Genomic DNA, 16,264 nt, shown 5'->3' with positions numbered 1-16,264 from the left:
GATGGCTGCTCCAGCATCTAGGCATTCTACTTGTCCAGTTACTGTTTTTATTTATGCATTTCATTCGTCCAAAAATGTGTGGGTTAGATTGTGTTTCCTTTTAATACATAGTGTAAGTATGTGTTACTGCATTGGGCTTTAATGTAAACACCTCAGTTCTCTCTCTCTCTCTGTCTCTCTCTCAGTACTGTACACACATATCCTTCAATGAAATATGAATTACTTTTTCATAAACATAAAATATCTCTCAAAGTATACTGTAGAGGGTTTAGCTGCCTGCTACCTCCATTTCTACTGTCTATAAACTGTCTATTGACCAGAGTGTAATAGTGACTTCTCAAGAACAGCCTCTGAAGCACTGACAACCCTTAAGTCGTTTAGCCTGAACAATAAGCCGTCTTGCAAAAGCAAGGCTTGGAGGATTTGCAATAACTGCAGTATAAAATCCTCTGAATCACCCTCCAAGGCCAACCCCTTAGGAGTTAATGCCACACCAAGATACTGTAGCCATACTGTTTGCCCTTAAGTGAGGCAACAAATGAAAAGGTGCAGTTTAGGACCAAACAGAACACGAAAAGTAAAAGTCACTATGCTATGCAGCCAGGCCCAAGGATGTTGCAGAGTACTTTAGCACAGAATGCGGTACACATTGCAAAGTACATGACAAAGAAGTACCCTACATAAGGCAGTTCCCTTCACATGGTCTGAGGTCTGAGAGGGAGACAAGCTGATGGATTCATCTTGATGCCCTAATCAAATGCTTTGAGACTTTGTCTCAAGAGGACCCAAGGATATGCTGGAGTAAAACCTTTCACATCACTGCAACGATGAACTCACTCTCTGTCTCTCTCTCTCTCTCTCTACAAAATCCATGGAGCTCTAGAGTCAATGAGACTTACAAGAGTGGATGATATTAGCTGTTAAGAGCCAATTATCAGATGTTTCAAAACTGCTAACCCTACCGTACAATCTGATGTCAAAGAACTGTGTTTTGGTTAATAAAGGAAGGTGGGTTCACAACACAGAAGTATAATCCTGGTCATAAGATGTTCTGAAGAGTGTCTACATTCTAATGAATGACCAGAGCTGGGAAGACTTGCCGAGTTATAGAACCGAGTCTTCATATCACGATGACTACAGGACCTCAAGAGTTTACAAAGGACTCCTTGTGGAGTTTGCTGCTCAACCCCAGAAGTCTGTGAAGAAATATCATGTTGGCTTTCCACAGAGTGGTGTTCAATTGTTACTGCACTGCTAAGAGCAACCTCCAGCTATATTTTATCCATCTTTAGCTCGTATACCAACAGAAAACACTGATAGGACGAGAACTTGCGCAGCAAACTTCCGCAGACTCGAACACTGAATACGACAAGAAAGGAGATGAAACGAGAATGAAATACTTGCTGTACGTCATATAAAAATAAGACGATCTGTGTATGGTACATCTCATCAATACAATGCTAATTACACATGATAAATAAGGGTTATATACATACTGTACATCCATATATTTATCTATCAATCTATATATATATATATATATATATATATATATATATATATATATATATATATATATATATATATATATATATATATATATATATATATATATATATATACAGGAGTTCTTCAATTACAATGTACTGCTGCTTGCCGCATTATACTTTCATTGTCGATTCCAAAACAGAAAGTAAAGAATATTTTACACCTGTAAAGTTTTACGACAGGAGCTGTAACTGAATGAATCTTTGAATGAATCTTTCAATGAATGTTTTACAAGATGGACAAAAAGGATTTTAACAAAATATCTTTCAATTAAACACTGCATCAATTTATAACATACATACCTTTGTTTTACCAAGGAACATCTTGTTCAAACTCTCTGGTCAGCTGAGATTGTAGCTTTTGATTTCATGTAGATAAAGGCAATCCTTTTCCCTGGCCACGTCGAAACCAAACTCTGTTGAAGAGAGCCAAGGTTAATATTAAAGAAACTGTAAGTCTCAACTCTACTCCGGACATTTACATTGTAAAATCCAATGTACGAAACAAGTAAAATAAATTTTCTGTTTCTGGAAAACAAACCATTTAAAATGCATTGGAATAAAGACAATATTAGTGTTTATAAATGTTTTAGAAAGACAAATCTTTAAAATTTCAAAACGAAACTATAAAAGTTGGCAAAGAAAATCACGAAAACATCAAAGTACTGTACAAGTTGCTTCAAAAATGGCAAAAAAAGACTAAGACTTATTTATACACTTTAACAAAAGACAGTCCTACTTTATATATATATTTTTTTTATATGAAACGCTCTTAACAATCATTTGGAAGAAAAAATGCATCCCAAAGTTCACAAAGATAAACAAATACTTTTTAAAACATCATTTTCATGTTTCACAAATATCAGCCACTTGCTTTACTGAAGCACCACGCTTCAATTGCTGGGGCCTATGGGGTCATTCAGCACTGAAAATCAAGTTGAAACAATTGTTAGGAGAGGGTTGACGAAAGTCAGATGGAAGAAAGAGAATAAGGACGGAGGTCCAGTAAAAGGAGTGGAAAGTTTTGCAGCTAAGTACAGAAGGGGGTCTATTACTGCACTGATCAAAATGATGACCTCTAAACTTGGATCTACAAAGTTAAGTAGGTCTCATTCTTGAATTAACATGACCCCAAAGAATCTGATAAGGGGGGAGGGAGAGGTCTGGCTTTAAAACTGTAATGGCTGGTATCTGTAAATTGTAAAATTACCTAAAGTATAAATATATACTGAAGTTTTAATTTTTTCAGATATTTACCTATCTATTATATATCTTTTACTTCTGCGCCAACGGTAATTCGACAGAATGCAACAAAACAGAAGATAGGCGAGTCTCCTTCTGTCCATTTTCAACGTGGGGAGGTAGGGAGGGCATATCTTATAATGGAGATGTAAGTTAGAGAGGTAAATATCTAAAAAATAAATCTTAAATTAAGTATTTATATTTTTTAAATGAACCTGACCTCTCCAGGCATCAATTCCCACACTGGAAAAAACTTAGTATCAAACTATTTTGTACAAAAGTGTTTGTTTTAACCAATCAATTTCAATCCATAGGCCATTGATGCCACCTTAGGAGGGTTGAAAATCAGGTGTGTGATTCCCATCATGAGATAGCCTGGGGTAATAAGGGCCACATAGCCTTTGGTATTAAGGACCTCATAGCCTAATAATAATAATAATAATAATAATAATAATAATAATAATAAGCTTCTGATATACGACACGCCGTGACGTCACACTCCACAACACTGGAGAGGAGGGCTGCACTAAAACCCACATTTATGCTCCAAAATAAGACCTTTTTCGAGGGTGACGCTCATCCGAAGCCTTCGTCCACGCAATCCGAATATATCCGAGGCAAATAAACACTCGGATGAGACTTACCTTCAGTATAACGAAGAGAAAAATCGAAATATCTCACTGGAAAGGATACTTTGTTTACATGCAGCCTTCAGGTTCAGGGGAAGAAGAAGAGGAAAGTCACGTGACCAGGGTTCCAGGAATGTTGACTGAAAACCCCTCGACGACTCGTTGATGCCTTTGAAAATGTTCCCTTCTTTTGGCCTCATAAAGTTCAATGCATTGGTCCTTGGCTTTTCGCGATCACTTATGAGTCATTTTGGATCATTATCATTCATTGAAGCCTTGGGTTCCTTCTTTGGGTCCCCAAAAGGATTCGAGGCACGAAGGACGATCCACAGAAGAGGCCGTGGTCCCTTCCCTGAGGTCGTTGTGCTGATGAATCAGCGCAATTGCCTCAACAAACGTTCTCTGTATCCCGGGGGTGTCCGCATCCTGGGGAAGAGGACCCTCGAGTCCTCCCAGGGTGCGGTCCTCCCGATCTACTCCCCCTGCAGGAGGGAGAACCTCGGCAAACCCCTGTGATTCTTACTGCACCACGTGGGCGTACGACCTGGCCGAACTGAGGACTGGGCCAGGCACATACACCCCCGAGGTAGAACTCTGGGGAGACAACTCGCAGGAGTTCTTCCTGTCCGACTCGCGTCCCCTGGGAGGAGCCCAGGAGGAAGAGGGGACAGGCGAGGAGGATCGGGTGCTCCCACTGGTCTTGCTGACAGAACCAACAGGGGACCTCTTCTCTGCTTCACCAGGTGCCCGGACCTGAAGGACCGGCGCACCTTCCTGGGAACCTGGCTTGGCACTTGAAGAAGTGCCAGCAGGAAGAGTCGGAGCACCTGCGTGCCCCGGCTCTTTCTCCCGTCCTGTGCCCAAGTCGGTACTGAGAGAGGTTTCTCCCATACCAGACTGGGGTACTCAGGTCTCCTTAGAGACCCAGGTACTCGGAGCGACTCACGAGCGAGTGTCCGACACGGACCCGCTGGCCTTAGAAGCAGGCTTCTTTGGCACAGCCGGGGGAGTGCAAACAGTGGTCTGCATGCCCTCGGCTCCTGGTACGACTGACCAGGGGGTCAACGCATCGGTTCCCTGGCCTGTGGACCGGGAAGAGCCAATGAGAGATCCCACTGCCTTCCTTGTGGAAGAAGGCAGTCCCTTCGAAGTCTCGGAGTGAGACTTCTTAGCAGGGGGAGAGGCAGGCTTCTTCTTCGGCTGGCGAGCCCCGGAAGAAGAGGTAGCAGACAACGAAGACGATGACAACACCTCCTAGATCTCTTCTTCGACTTCTTCTTCGTCATCTTCTTCAGGACGGCGGTCAGGTCCCCCCATCCACGAGGGAGCAGCAGAAGACAGTCGCAGCCAGGGGAACCAGGGAAGCAGGCGCAACCCGGGTAGCGGAGACGTTGGTGCTCAGGCCAGCAGCTACCGCGGCAGGTGGAGCAGTGCGGGAGCCAGGAAAGCCAGTAGACAGTGCGTGGGTCGAAGGCATGGGTGGCGCATGAGTGGAAGCCAGGCCAGGCCAAGAGTCAGGGTAGCCAGGAGCCGGAACTGGAGTCGGGAAAGAGCGTGGGTCAGCAACAGGAGCAGGCATGGAGATATATGGCACCGATGAAGTCACCATCCTTGAGGGGCCAGGCAGGGATAACAGAGCCAGGAAACCAGGAGGCAGCGGCACGGAATGGAGCGTGGCAGGAGCGGCCGACACCTGGGTGCCCAGGTGCGAGGCCACCTTCACAGGAAGCTTCCCGAATGATGTCGTGGTGACGGTCGTGGTGGTGGATGTGGTGGCTGCAAGGGTTGTCACCTGACAGATGGGATCCCAGACCCTCCAGTGACGGAACACCAGGAAGACCCCGGTGTAGCCAGGCAGAGGCGGGATCAGATACCTGGCTACCAAGAGACGCTTCCACCGCCAAGCCTGAGGATAAAGTCGGGTCAAAAACCGAAGCCTCTACTTGCTCCGGGGGAAAAAATTTGCCCCCGGAGCGAGGAGAGGCCCCAGAGAGAATGTCCTGAACATCCGCTCTCTCGCGGCCTTCCACACCCGACGAAACGAATGAGGAAGGGGAGGGGTGTCCTCGCCCAAGGAGAGGCAGCAAGAAGGGAAAGCTTGCCGGGAGGGAGAAACAATCCCGACGGGTCAGCCACCAAGGGAGTCGTCGGGGGCGCTCCCCTCAAACTTGGCCCACTGCTCGGCTGACCAGGAACAACGCTCGGCAAAAGGAGAAGAGCGTGAGCACGTCCTCTGCAGGTGGGGCAGAGGGCGTGTGGGTCCATATCCACGCTAGAGCGAAAAGTGTTACATTTATTTCCTCCTACCCCAGGACACAAAAAAGATCCCACCAGGAAAAACAGCTCAAAGGCAGTCAGGGAAGAGAGCGAAAGAAAACACGTCTGCAGCGCACGACGTCCGAAAGCAAATTGGAATGTTTACATCTGGGCAGGTGGTACCCCCCAAAAAGGTTGTTAACTGCCTAACCACCTTGTTTGAAAGTTCAACAGCCGTTTCCAGCTACGCTGAAAGTAATTCCTAATGTAAGGGACCGACAGTTTGTGTATCGTGTCGGAACAAACATATACCAAAAAGTAAGCAATAAAAATACCTTTGTGACTGCACTTCTCATGACAAGGAAAAATTACCTCAACAAATGTTTAAGACATAATTACCCCAGGATATAAAAGCAGGTCAATTGGCTAACAGACCTGGAGTTACTTTGACAGTAAACAAACGTTGCCTCACCAATGTTAATCTTATTTCACATAAGTATACAGGCAGTCTCTGGGTTACATCGTTCCAGACTTACGACACCGTAAGTGGATTTATGGCGCTGTTACCCACTTTACGGTGTTGTTACCCTGACTTACGGCGCTGCAAGTGCTATTTATTCCCATTTTAATTATGATGCTTCAGGTTACGGCCTATTTTTGACTTACAGCCCACCGCCAGGGACAGAACCCCCACCGTAACCCGGGGACTGCCTGTAATAGAATGAAATGTTGATAATCTATTTTGGATATCTGTCTTGTTTTTGCAACGTTGTACAAGAGTAAGTGGCCTTAATTTTGTCCAAAATGAGGAGTGGGTCTTAAGGATGAAAGAAAACCACAGCTATAAAAATAATTTATTGGGAATTATATCATATTATACAGATAAAACATCACACTAACTAGTTTCTCTCATACACAGAATACAAATGCAAATGACATCAATTTTCTTTAACACAACTGAGTTAAAAAGATGGTGGCAGGCCTTAGTGTTACTGACAAAACTTAAGATTAAAATGTACCTTTTCTCTTGTCCCTGCCACTTCTGTCAAATCCAGTGGAAACTTTTTCAAGCCAACGTCGCATAATGCAAACGTAAACCACTGGCTTTCTAGAATCTAGAGCCTTATTACTTTGGCACTTACAAGGGCCCCACTCGGTTAATATTCACTGGCCCATAACATTCAAAGCCAATGATGACATTTACACTAGAGCAAACAAGAACTGTCTTGAAAATTTCTTTTTGAACAATGCTCAAGTCCCTGAATGTGTGCTTATTATAACAGTGGTATAGTTTACTGAGCTTTCAAACCCTTAGAGCTGTAAATGTGAGGAACTTAACGACGAATATGTCTTTTCCATCCAGGTGCCTTTTACTCGAGCCTCGGTTTGAGAAGCGTCATGGAGTAATCACAGTGGCAAGCACCCATGAGAGGTTAATCTGCCTGGCCTGCAACTATGTTAATTAAGTCCAACAGACTTTAATCTCCTTGTAGAAGCTTGCGCTTTCAGCCACATCTTGAGGGGGAAACAGCCTGGACCAATAAATCTTTCTACGAGACTCCTGCAGTCTCTATTGGTTCCAATAGGACGTCTTACATTAGTACCTTCGCAGAATTTCACTGATCTCTGTCAAAACGCTGACAGTGACTGAGACATGTTCGCTGCACCACCAGTGTCCCAATCAGTAAAGTTAAGCAATACCATGAAAGGATTCCGATTGCTAAATATTTGATTCAAAGGAGGCCTTCCTCCACATTTTGTTCATGGGGACCTTCTGTAACCATTCATACGATACTATTTTCCAGTGTACTATCTCCTGGTCCAATGAGAATATCAGCCTGTCAGCATTTTCATGAATTTTCTTCAAAATCTTGGATATTCCCATCCCAAGAGAGTGACAATGATGACCCATTTAATGGTGACAAGATGGAGGCTCACTATCTCATTTCAAGTTAAATTTGCAGTATGAAACAGAACATCAAGGAGTGGTTCTCCTCACACAACAAATTATTTGTGATTTTATCTGCTCATTGCCAATGTATTCAGGAAACAGTCTAGCAAATTAAGATCAACATAACAGAGGTGAGTTCTCAATGCAACAGTTCTCACCCTCTTCTAAAAACAGTGATGCTCTTTTGGCCACCATTTAACATAACAGATTTCTTAGCCTTGCCTGTCCTATTGTAAGGTTGCAGTTTTACTACAAAACAAAAACAAAAGATGGTGTTTCTAAAGACAGTGTTCCATACTGTATAGTACTCCTACTACTTCTTCTCCACGATATAGTTTTCTGCCGTTTCTCTCTTCTAAGACTTATGCACTTTCACACAATGTCCAAGGGACCGACAGACATACACATTAATAAACATTAAGCCACCAATGTCGTTTAACATCCAATTCACTATGCCTCCAGAATAACTTACACCCAAGGGGAATTATACACAAGTAATTCCCATCAGTAGGATTCGAAGCACTTATTGCATTCCCCCTTTGGTGTGAGTTATTCTCAAGGTACAGCGAACTGGATATTAAACGACAATTGTGGCATAATGTTCGTGAACATAAAGATTTCACTGTGCACTTGGCAAAAATTCAAACATGCATATGACTGGCACTCAAATACCCTTCTCCAACCATGTGACACCCGGGTAGACAAGGAAATGGATACTGATGACTGCAGCAGGCAGATCTGCGCCACTCAAAACTCCATCCTTAGCTCACAGGGATAGCCAGCGACACCAGCGATCTACCACGACAGTAAGAACTTTTTTTTCTTTCTTTAGATCCCACGCTGAAAACCCTTACGGACAGAGTCAACCTGCAAAGCCAGACAGGTTATAGGAAAAGGTGATAAAATAAATAAATATGAAGGAATACTTGCAATGGGTTTGCTGCAAGTTTCCCATAGCAACTTCAGTGTCTTCCTGGACAAACTCCTTCCGAAACTCGTACCCTGAAAGAAGCATCTATCCTGCATGAATCCTGATGCTTTTCAATGGGTATTCTTTCAGAAAATGCTCTTTTCTTCTCCGGTAGCTCTCAGCATCTTATTTGGCAAAATTATCTTGCAAATTATACGCGAAAACAAACATTTTCTTCCTGAGCGAGCTCTCGTAAAGCTCCGTGAGGCATCGTCTGCTCCGGAGGATACCGCATATATTGTGCCTGGCTGCACTGCTTTCTGCCTTGTACTTTTCATAGTCTGAGAGGTATCTTGTGGGAATCCTCTTTTATATTCAGATGAAGTAAAAGGCTTCTGGCTAGCTGCATGGTCAGATGCTCTTACGAGGCCCTCTTCCAGCAAATGTGCATTCCCCCTAAGGCTTCTCCCCCAAGTGAGTATTCATGTGGCTTCTGACGTGGCTCTTGTGGGTAAAAGATCGCCCACAAACACTACAGCTAAACGGCTTTTCCCCAGTATGAATTCTCATGTGGCCTCGGAGATGGCTCTTGTGAGAGAAGGCCTTCCCGCACGTGCCGCACTCAAACGGCTTCTCCCCCGTGTGCGTTCTCATGTGATTCGTGAGATTCGTCTTGTGAGCGAAAGCCTTCTTGCACTCGCCGCACCTGAACGGCTTCTCTCCCGTGTGGATCCTCACGTGATGCGTCAGGTGGATCTTCTGGGAAAAGGCCTTTCCGCACGTGCCGCAGACGAACGGCTTCGTGCCCGTGTGGCCGTTCATGTGAATCCTGAGGCTGCCCTTCTCGGCAAAGGCCTTCCCGCACTCGCTGCAGCCGAAGGGCTTCTCCCCCGTGTGGATCCTGACGTGGTTCGTGAGGTTGCTCTTGTGGGAGAAGGCCTTGCCGCACTGGCCGCAGCCAAACGGCTTCTCCCCCGTGTGGATTCTCATGTGACTCACGAGGATCATCTTCTGGGAAAAGGCCTTGCCACACTCGCCGCACCTGAAGACCCTCTCGTCTGTGTGGTTGCTCATGTGTCGCCTGAGTCCGCTCTTCTCGAAGAAGGCCTTCCCACACTCCCCGCACTTGAAAGGCTTCTCTCCCGTGTGGCTGTTCATGTGACTCTTGAGACTGATCTTGTGGTTGAAGGATTTCCCGCACTCCGTGCACTGGAACGGTTTCTGGCCCGTATGAATACTCATGTGACTCCTGAGACTGATTTTGTGGGAGAATCCTTTCCCGCACTCGGTGCAACTGTAAGGCTTCTCTCCGGTGTGTATCAACATGTGAGTTTTGAGCGCACATTTATGCCCAAACTGCTTCCCACAACTCTCACACATGAATGGTTTCCCTCCGATGCGGTTGTCCACTTCCCCTTCGTCTTGCGTCACCTGCAGATTTTCGTCTCTCCCCTTCCGCTTTCTACAGTTTTCCAAAGGCGTACCGCATTCATCCCGGACGCCTGTCCATATAAAAACACCCCCTTCTTCGCAAGCTTCCGTTTTGCAAGTTAGTGACTTTCCCTCGCTCCCCGCTGGTTCGACCTTGCACGAATATTTCTCGTCGCCTTCGTCAAATCTGTAGGTCTCTGGTTCCGTCTTGATGGCGGGTGGATCTACAGACAAACAGCTATCGTCACCGGCTACGCTGCAGCCCACCAAATCATTGTTTTCAGGATGCAGGGATAATGGATCTTCGTTCTCACTTTTCAAAGGATATTCTGAGTGGAGTTCTGAATTCATTTTAGGTTGTTTTTTGTTTATGGAAGTTGCTTTTTATACTGCTTTTAATCTGCTACGGGATGGCGGTCGAGCTCTCCGCTTTTTATCCCAGGGAAATAAACTTGAGGCAACAGAGCCACAACTTCCTATTTCCTAAATTCTCACAACTCACGAGAGCCAACTAACTTTACTGTACATTCCTATGGAAACACTTTGAGCATCTTTTAACATCTATTAAATAATAAATCATACACACACACACACACACACACACACAGAAACAATTCAGACACAGTAGCACCTCAACTGAAGAGACACTTTGGAGGTCTGGCTTTCTGAGAAGTAACAGAGTCCATTAAGTAACAAAAAACCTATATTACAGCCTGCACTTGAATTATCTTTAGATATCTTACAGCTAACAGCAATTCCAGATAGTTCCTAATCTAAACTAAGCTGTACTTTACACTTGACATTCAATTTACTTTTTCACAGTCTGGGAGCATCTTGTCGTAAGAAATCCTCTTTTAAATCCACATCAAGTACAAGGACAGAATCGAGTAAAAGGCTTCCATCCAATTTGCATCGCCAGATGCTCTTAAGAGCCAGGCAAGATATGATGATAATAATGTTGATGATAAGTTGAGGTGTTATTGTACTATATTCTTTTTAACCAAGCACGGTGCACGACAGCATGTACAAACGATATAAAACTGCTCCATTAAACATTGGGAAGCATTATATAATGAGAAAACTTGGAAAAACTACAACAGAAGACTGCTTAAATACACTTGTAAATGAAAGAAAAACTACCTTTTTTAATAGTAAAACTTCACGTCATTGTAGTGCCACAAATCTCGAACCAAGAGCTCTAAGATTAAGTCAGGATTTAATGCAATGGTACAATAAATCTTCATTTCCTTCAGTTCCATTTGTTAGGATAAACTACAGTACGTACATTTATACTTTACAACAACCATTCACTTATTACAGGATCTTCAATAATGTCCATACTCTTGACGTCACAATTTGATGTTTCTTCTTTAGGCAGGAATATTCTGAAACAAAAGAATGCACAACAATCACAGATAGTATAAAGAACTGCAGAACTTTCATTCAGGAGCTTACATAATGATTTGATCAGACTCAACCCTTTGAGATTCGGATGTCATTTGAAGCCATGCAATTTTGATGTATAGAAACATTTTGGCTAACTTCAACTCCTTGTTCTGACTTTTTATTCTTGTTTTTCCATGTCTTGAATGTCCTGCACTAAACTTTGAGCACTCAGGTTCAGAATGACACCATAACCAGCTTTACACCAAAAAATAAATTGACAGAGAATGACAAAAGAAAAATATTGCGATGCAAATGAGCGGTTAGAGTTTGCCGTTCCACGGTTGCATTTTAGGAAGCTCTTGGAATCTCAGAGGGTTGATTAACTTCACTCTAAATATGAATACATATGAAACAATTACTACTAAAGACCGGTCAGACCTACAACCTGTCCTTTAATCACTGGATCTTGCACGCAGTATGAGAAGTACATGTGAATTGGTTCCTTGTGCAATCATATGATGACTGCTTGTCTAACACACCCCCTTCTTTCTCCCTTGATGATATCCCTTGAAAAAACATGATGAATTGTTTTCATAAGTAAACATATTGCATTATATGTTTACCCAAGGTTTCAGCCTACGTTATACCTTGCCTAAGCTCAAGTAAATGATGGGTTTGGAGGGTGTATGGATTTCCTAAATTTTAGTACGCCATACCGTATAAACGGAGAAGTTTCTTTTGCCTTTCCGTAGACAGCGATTTTTCCTTCACATTTGTTTAAGTTGACAAACAGACCTACGGTAGGGTCCTGATTGCCAATTGGCTAATTATACCACTGTTCCTGTGTGCGTAGGTTAGGCTTACCTTATGACTACACAGGTCTATGATGACAACGTCATCTCAGCCAATGAAATCTCCACAACCTTCCAGCTCCACTACAAACAAGTACCCCGCCCTCTCATTCTCCTCCATCCCGTCCACCTCTAGTGGATCAGACATTGACAATGAATTTACGTGCGTTTAAATTTGCATACAAAAACAATACTGGTGGTTACATAAAAAAAATTACTTAAAAGTTTGTGTATCAGAATAGGATTCTAAGTAAGTTTCATTCGATAAAGTTACTTAAGTGATTGTGTACAGTCGATAATCAAGCATACCCTGGTTGTGTATGCATGCATGTATGCACTCCATACAGGTAAATTGCACATTTATTAGAGAGAGAGAGAGAGAGAGAGAGAGAGAGAGAATGCTTACACAAACAGAAATTTATGTAGGCAGCATACATTACTGTGAGTACAAAGCTGTACTGCATTAAATAATTGCCAATGAAAATACTGTACCAGAGAGAGTTAATGTTGCTATAGACATCACACTACCATATTAATACTTTAAAAATCTAAAAATGTAATACACAGCACAAAGGTGACATTAAAACACCTCAAGATGGCTGACAAAAACGAACTATCAATACAGCGTGCTTGACACACCAGTAAGGGCCAACTCCTCATTTACCCCAATTTGTTCACTGATGGAGTTGTATAAATGGAACTCAGTCTTTCAGTGAAGTTTGGCTTTCACAAAATTTCGGTCCAAAAAAATACAAACCTCACGTTTTATGACTTTCTGAAGTGTGACCTTTCCCACTGCACTGAAGTCACTTTTAACTCAGTCATTGTGAGCAATAGCTTAAGTTGCCCCAACTTCATAACTTCATCAGCATGTTTGTTGTATCCGCACAGAATAGAAGACAATAAAGCTCAATTTAAAAAAAGACGTACAAAATGCAAGACAGCAGAAGAAGCATAGCTCCCTAATGACTTAGGCACAATCTGTTGAACCTTGCAGTAACCTCTTAAACTAATCAGCAAATCATGTACAGTACCTGATAATTATTCAAGTGTGATGTGTCATTATCTCACAGCCAAGGATGACAAGAGCAATCTCATCTCATCATAGCAGATAAGAACCAAAAGGTAATAGTTCCTGAAGCCTGTCCCTCCAAAGGGGAAAATGTATATTGATAAAAAAATACATTTTTTATTCCTACACTACTAAATGTCTCTCATACAAACCTCTGACGAAGAGTCCAGTGACACTGAAGGATTAACTGCTGTGGTAGAATGCGAGACGAATTCCTGTTCGCCGTGAAACGATGAACCTTCAGTCCAACTATGGACACAACGAACTTCCCTTGATTTGCTTTGGAGTGTTGACTTCACAAGCATACGATTTCCCTGAAAAGAAAGTTCAAGTTGTAACAAAACTCATACAGTAAGATATTAGCTTGAAATTACTTAGAGCCTGATTTTGTTTGGCAAACATATGAAACACAGAAAAGGTAAGAAAAACTAGAATGTATCCCTCAGATAAATGGACAAAGAATCATTAGTTTCCTTTACTTTTAAGCTTTGGATTTCCTGTAGTGCTTTATGCATCATTTGAATACAAGGTAGCCTATGTGAAAAACTGCGAATAACCCAAGGACTGCAAGGAGAGAGAGAGAGAGAGAGAGTAGACATTGGACTGGTGGCAGCGTGCCATAAGTTGTGCACTGAAAATCTGAAACAGGCCAAGCCAAGCCTGGAGCATTAGACATTCATCTATAAAATAAGAAATAGAGCTAGGAATAGCCTACTACAATACAGAACAAGGTATTTTTTACTTTAACACCAACTCTCAATATTGGAGTGTTTTTGCTGTCTTCTAAAGTCGCATTAATTACTCCCTATAAAAAGCATACAAAATCCTATTGGTAATTTTTTGTTATGGAGATATTGGCCTTAAGCTACCATCTTTTGCTTGTTTAAATGTCCAAGCCTGGGAAGCTCCTACTAAACATGGCGCTCATGGAGTTGGTTGTGGCATAAAGTTAAAATTTACCCCCAAAAAAAAGCACATTAAATCATATTGCAAGTTTTCAGTTACAGTTTAGCCTATGTTTAAATGTTCAGGCTCATGGGGTTGGTATTAAACACAGAGCTTATACAAGCATGGCTGGTATTAACATAAAAATCAGTTCAATTTTACTTTAAACCATTATCCCAATTTGGGCTTGAAAATATAATTTCCCAGTATTTTAACATCCGCCTTAAATTCTGACGTTCGTTTCTTTCGCTGTAAAGTTTTACTTTAACCAGCAGCACCCCTATGAGCATAGACTTAAGTAATAGCTCCATTGGAATGAACAACAAAACATAAATGTCTCGGAAATGGTAAATTTGCGACAGATCTGAGCACAAGTTTTGTACTAATTTTGTTAAGGAGACTTGGGATCACCGCATAAAAATTTAACATCAAATAATGGTCTGAAATTAAAATAAGGCATAACTAAGGCATACTACCACACCCTTCTGGTTTAGTAACTACCAGTTAACATGCAAAATGGGAGCTGTTTAGTACCAGCCCCTTGGGGATGAATGTAAAACCATAAATACGGATTAAGACAGTATATATATAAATATCATAATCCTGAATGGGGCCAAGTTGAGAACAATGGCACAGGCTCTGAGACGAAAACTAACCTAACCTTTCCTAGCATGCCAGGTCCTGACCTAACCAGACCTCACCTTCCTAACCTCACTTAAAAGCTCGGTTCCCTGATATGGCTGGGAGGACTCTGCGGTAGATCTAAGTGGTAGCTCCGCGGCGGCGATTTCCTTCTAACTTGACTTTTCCTACAGTTTTTCGGTTGCTATTTATGGATTTACCTTCAATTTTTGTCGCACGATATAATTAACCTATAATTAACCCCTGAAATCCATCCCACAAGGGAATTCCATACGTGACCTTCACAAGAAAGAGCGCGGGTATATAGGCCTCTTTGGTTCATATCCCGTCCGGCAAGTGCAATAACTTGTTAACGTATGGGTACCCCTCCCGGGCCAGTACTAAACACGGCGTCCCCCGCCAGTATCAGAAGCCCCAAAAGTGTAGAAAAATACCAGTTTCCAAGGTAAAAACAAGCTCGGAGCTAATGCTGAGAATTACCCAAAGGCCAAGTGCTGGGCCCCACAAGGTCATTCAGCGCTGAACGGGAAACTGACAGTGAGAAGGCCTGAAAGACGTAACGGGGAGAAAACCTCTCATATACACCACGAAACTGATAAATCAACATCCCCTGACATTAATGGGGGCAAAGACGCCCCCCACACCCGACAGAAAGGGTCACGATAAGGTCAGAGGGGTCGAGCGACCCACCCCATATTTCAGGTCGAAGGTCACGCCCAAATCTCACCAGGCATCACGGGAAACGTCGAATTTGCAAGGCAAGCTCCACATCAGCTGTAAATTCGGTGACGGGTCCTTCTGACGGCGGGGGGCCAACTGTCAAAATCGGGTATTTTCGGTCGCCATAAGTCACGGTTTGTTTACATCCGCGTTTCGCGCTTCTTCCGACAGGTGGCAGCACGAGTGTTTCGCGCGCTTTTTGAAAAATGGGGTTTTTTAATCGATTTTTGATCAGAAATGCGGTTTTTTCGTCGTTTATAGGATAAGAATAGATTAATAATAATAATAATAATAATAATAATAATAATAATAATAATAATAATAATAATAATAATAATAATAATAATAATAATAATAATAATAATAATAATAATAATAATAATAATAATAATAATAATATCGAGTGTTTCGCGCGCTTTTTGAAAAATGGGGTTTTTAATCGATTTTCGCTCTGAAATGCGGTTTTTCCGTCGTTTATAGGATAAGAATAGTAATAATAATAGTAATAATAATAATAATAATAATAATAATAATAATAATAATAATAATAATAATAATAATAATATCGAGTGTTTCACGCGCTTTTTGAAAAATGGGGTTTTTAATCGATTTTCGCTCTGAAATGCGGCTTTTTCGTCGTTTATAGGATAAGAATAGTAGTAATAATAATAATAATAATAAT

The 16,264-nt window shown here is 42.3% G+C and overlaps 1 protein-coding gene and 1 long non-coding RNA gene across 4 annotated transcripts in view; both read right to left on the bottom strand.

Annotated features, from left to right (window-relative positions):
* Positions 1-15,737, bottom strand: part of LOC136856361 (uncharacterized) — an 82,951-nt gene extending 67,214 nt beyond the window's left edge. For 2 of the 3 annotated variants that reach the window (XR_010858318.1, XR_010858320.1), the window contains exons 1-3: positions 15,590-15,737; positions 13,428-13,589; positions 1,851-1,963 (exon numbers count right to left, since the gene is read on the bottom strand). This is a non-coding gene — a long non-coding RNA (uncharacterized lncRNA). The remainder of the gene's footprint in view (positions 1-1,850; positions 1,964-13,427; positions 13,590-15,589) is intronic. The other variant, XR_010858319.1, reaches the window with a different exon arrangement.
* Positions 6,517-10,463, bottom strand: LOC136856357 (gastrula zinc finger protein XlCGF57.1-like). The gene has a single exon (XM_067134139.1). The coding sequence runs from the start codon at positions 10,315-10,317 to the stop codon at positions 8,992-8,994; it is 1,326 nt and encodes a 441-aa protein (XP_066990240.1). The 5' UTR covers positions 10,318-10,463; the 3' UTR covers positions 6,517-8,991.
* Positions 15,738-16,264: the final 527 nt, after the last annotated feature.

This window comes from Macrobrachium rosenbergii, chromosome 35, assembly GCF_040412425.1.
Source record: "Macrobrachium rosenbergii isolate ZJJX-2024 chromosome 35, ASM4041242v1, whole genome shotgun sequence".
Lineage (NCBI taxonomy): Eukaryota > Metazoa > Arthropoda > Malacostraca > Decapoda > Palaemonidae > Macrobrachium > Macrobrachium rosenbergii.
This window is presented reverse-complemented; position numbering and strand designations above follow the sequence as displayed.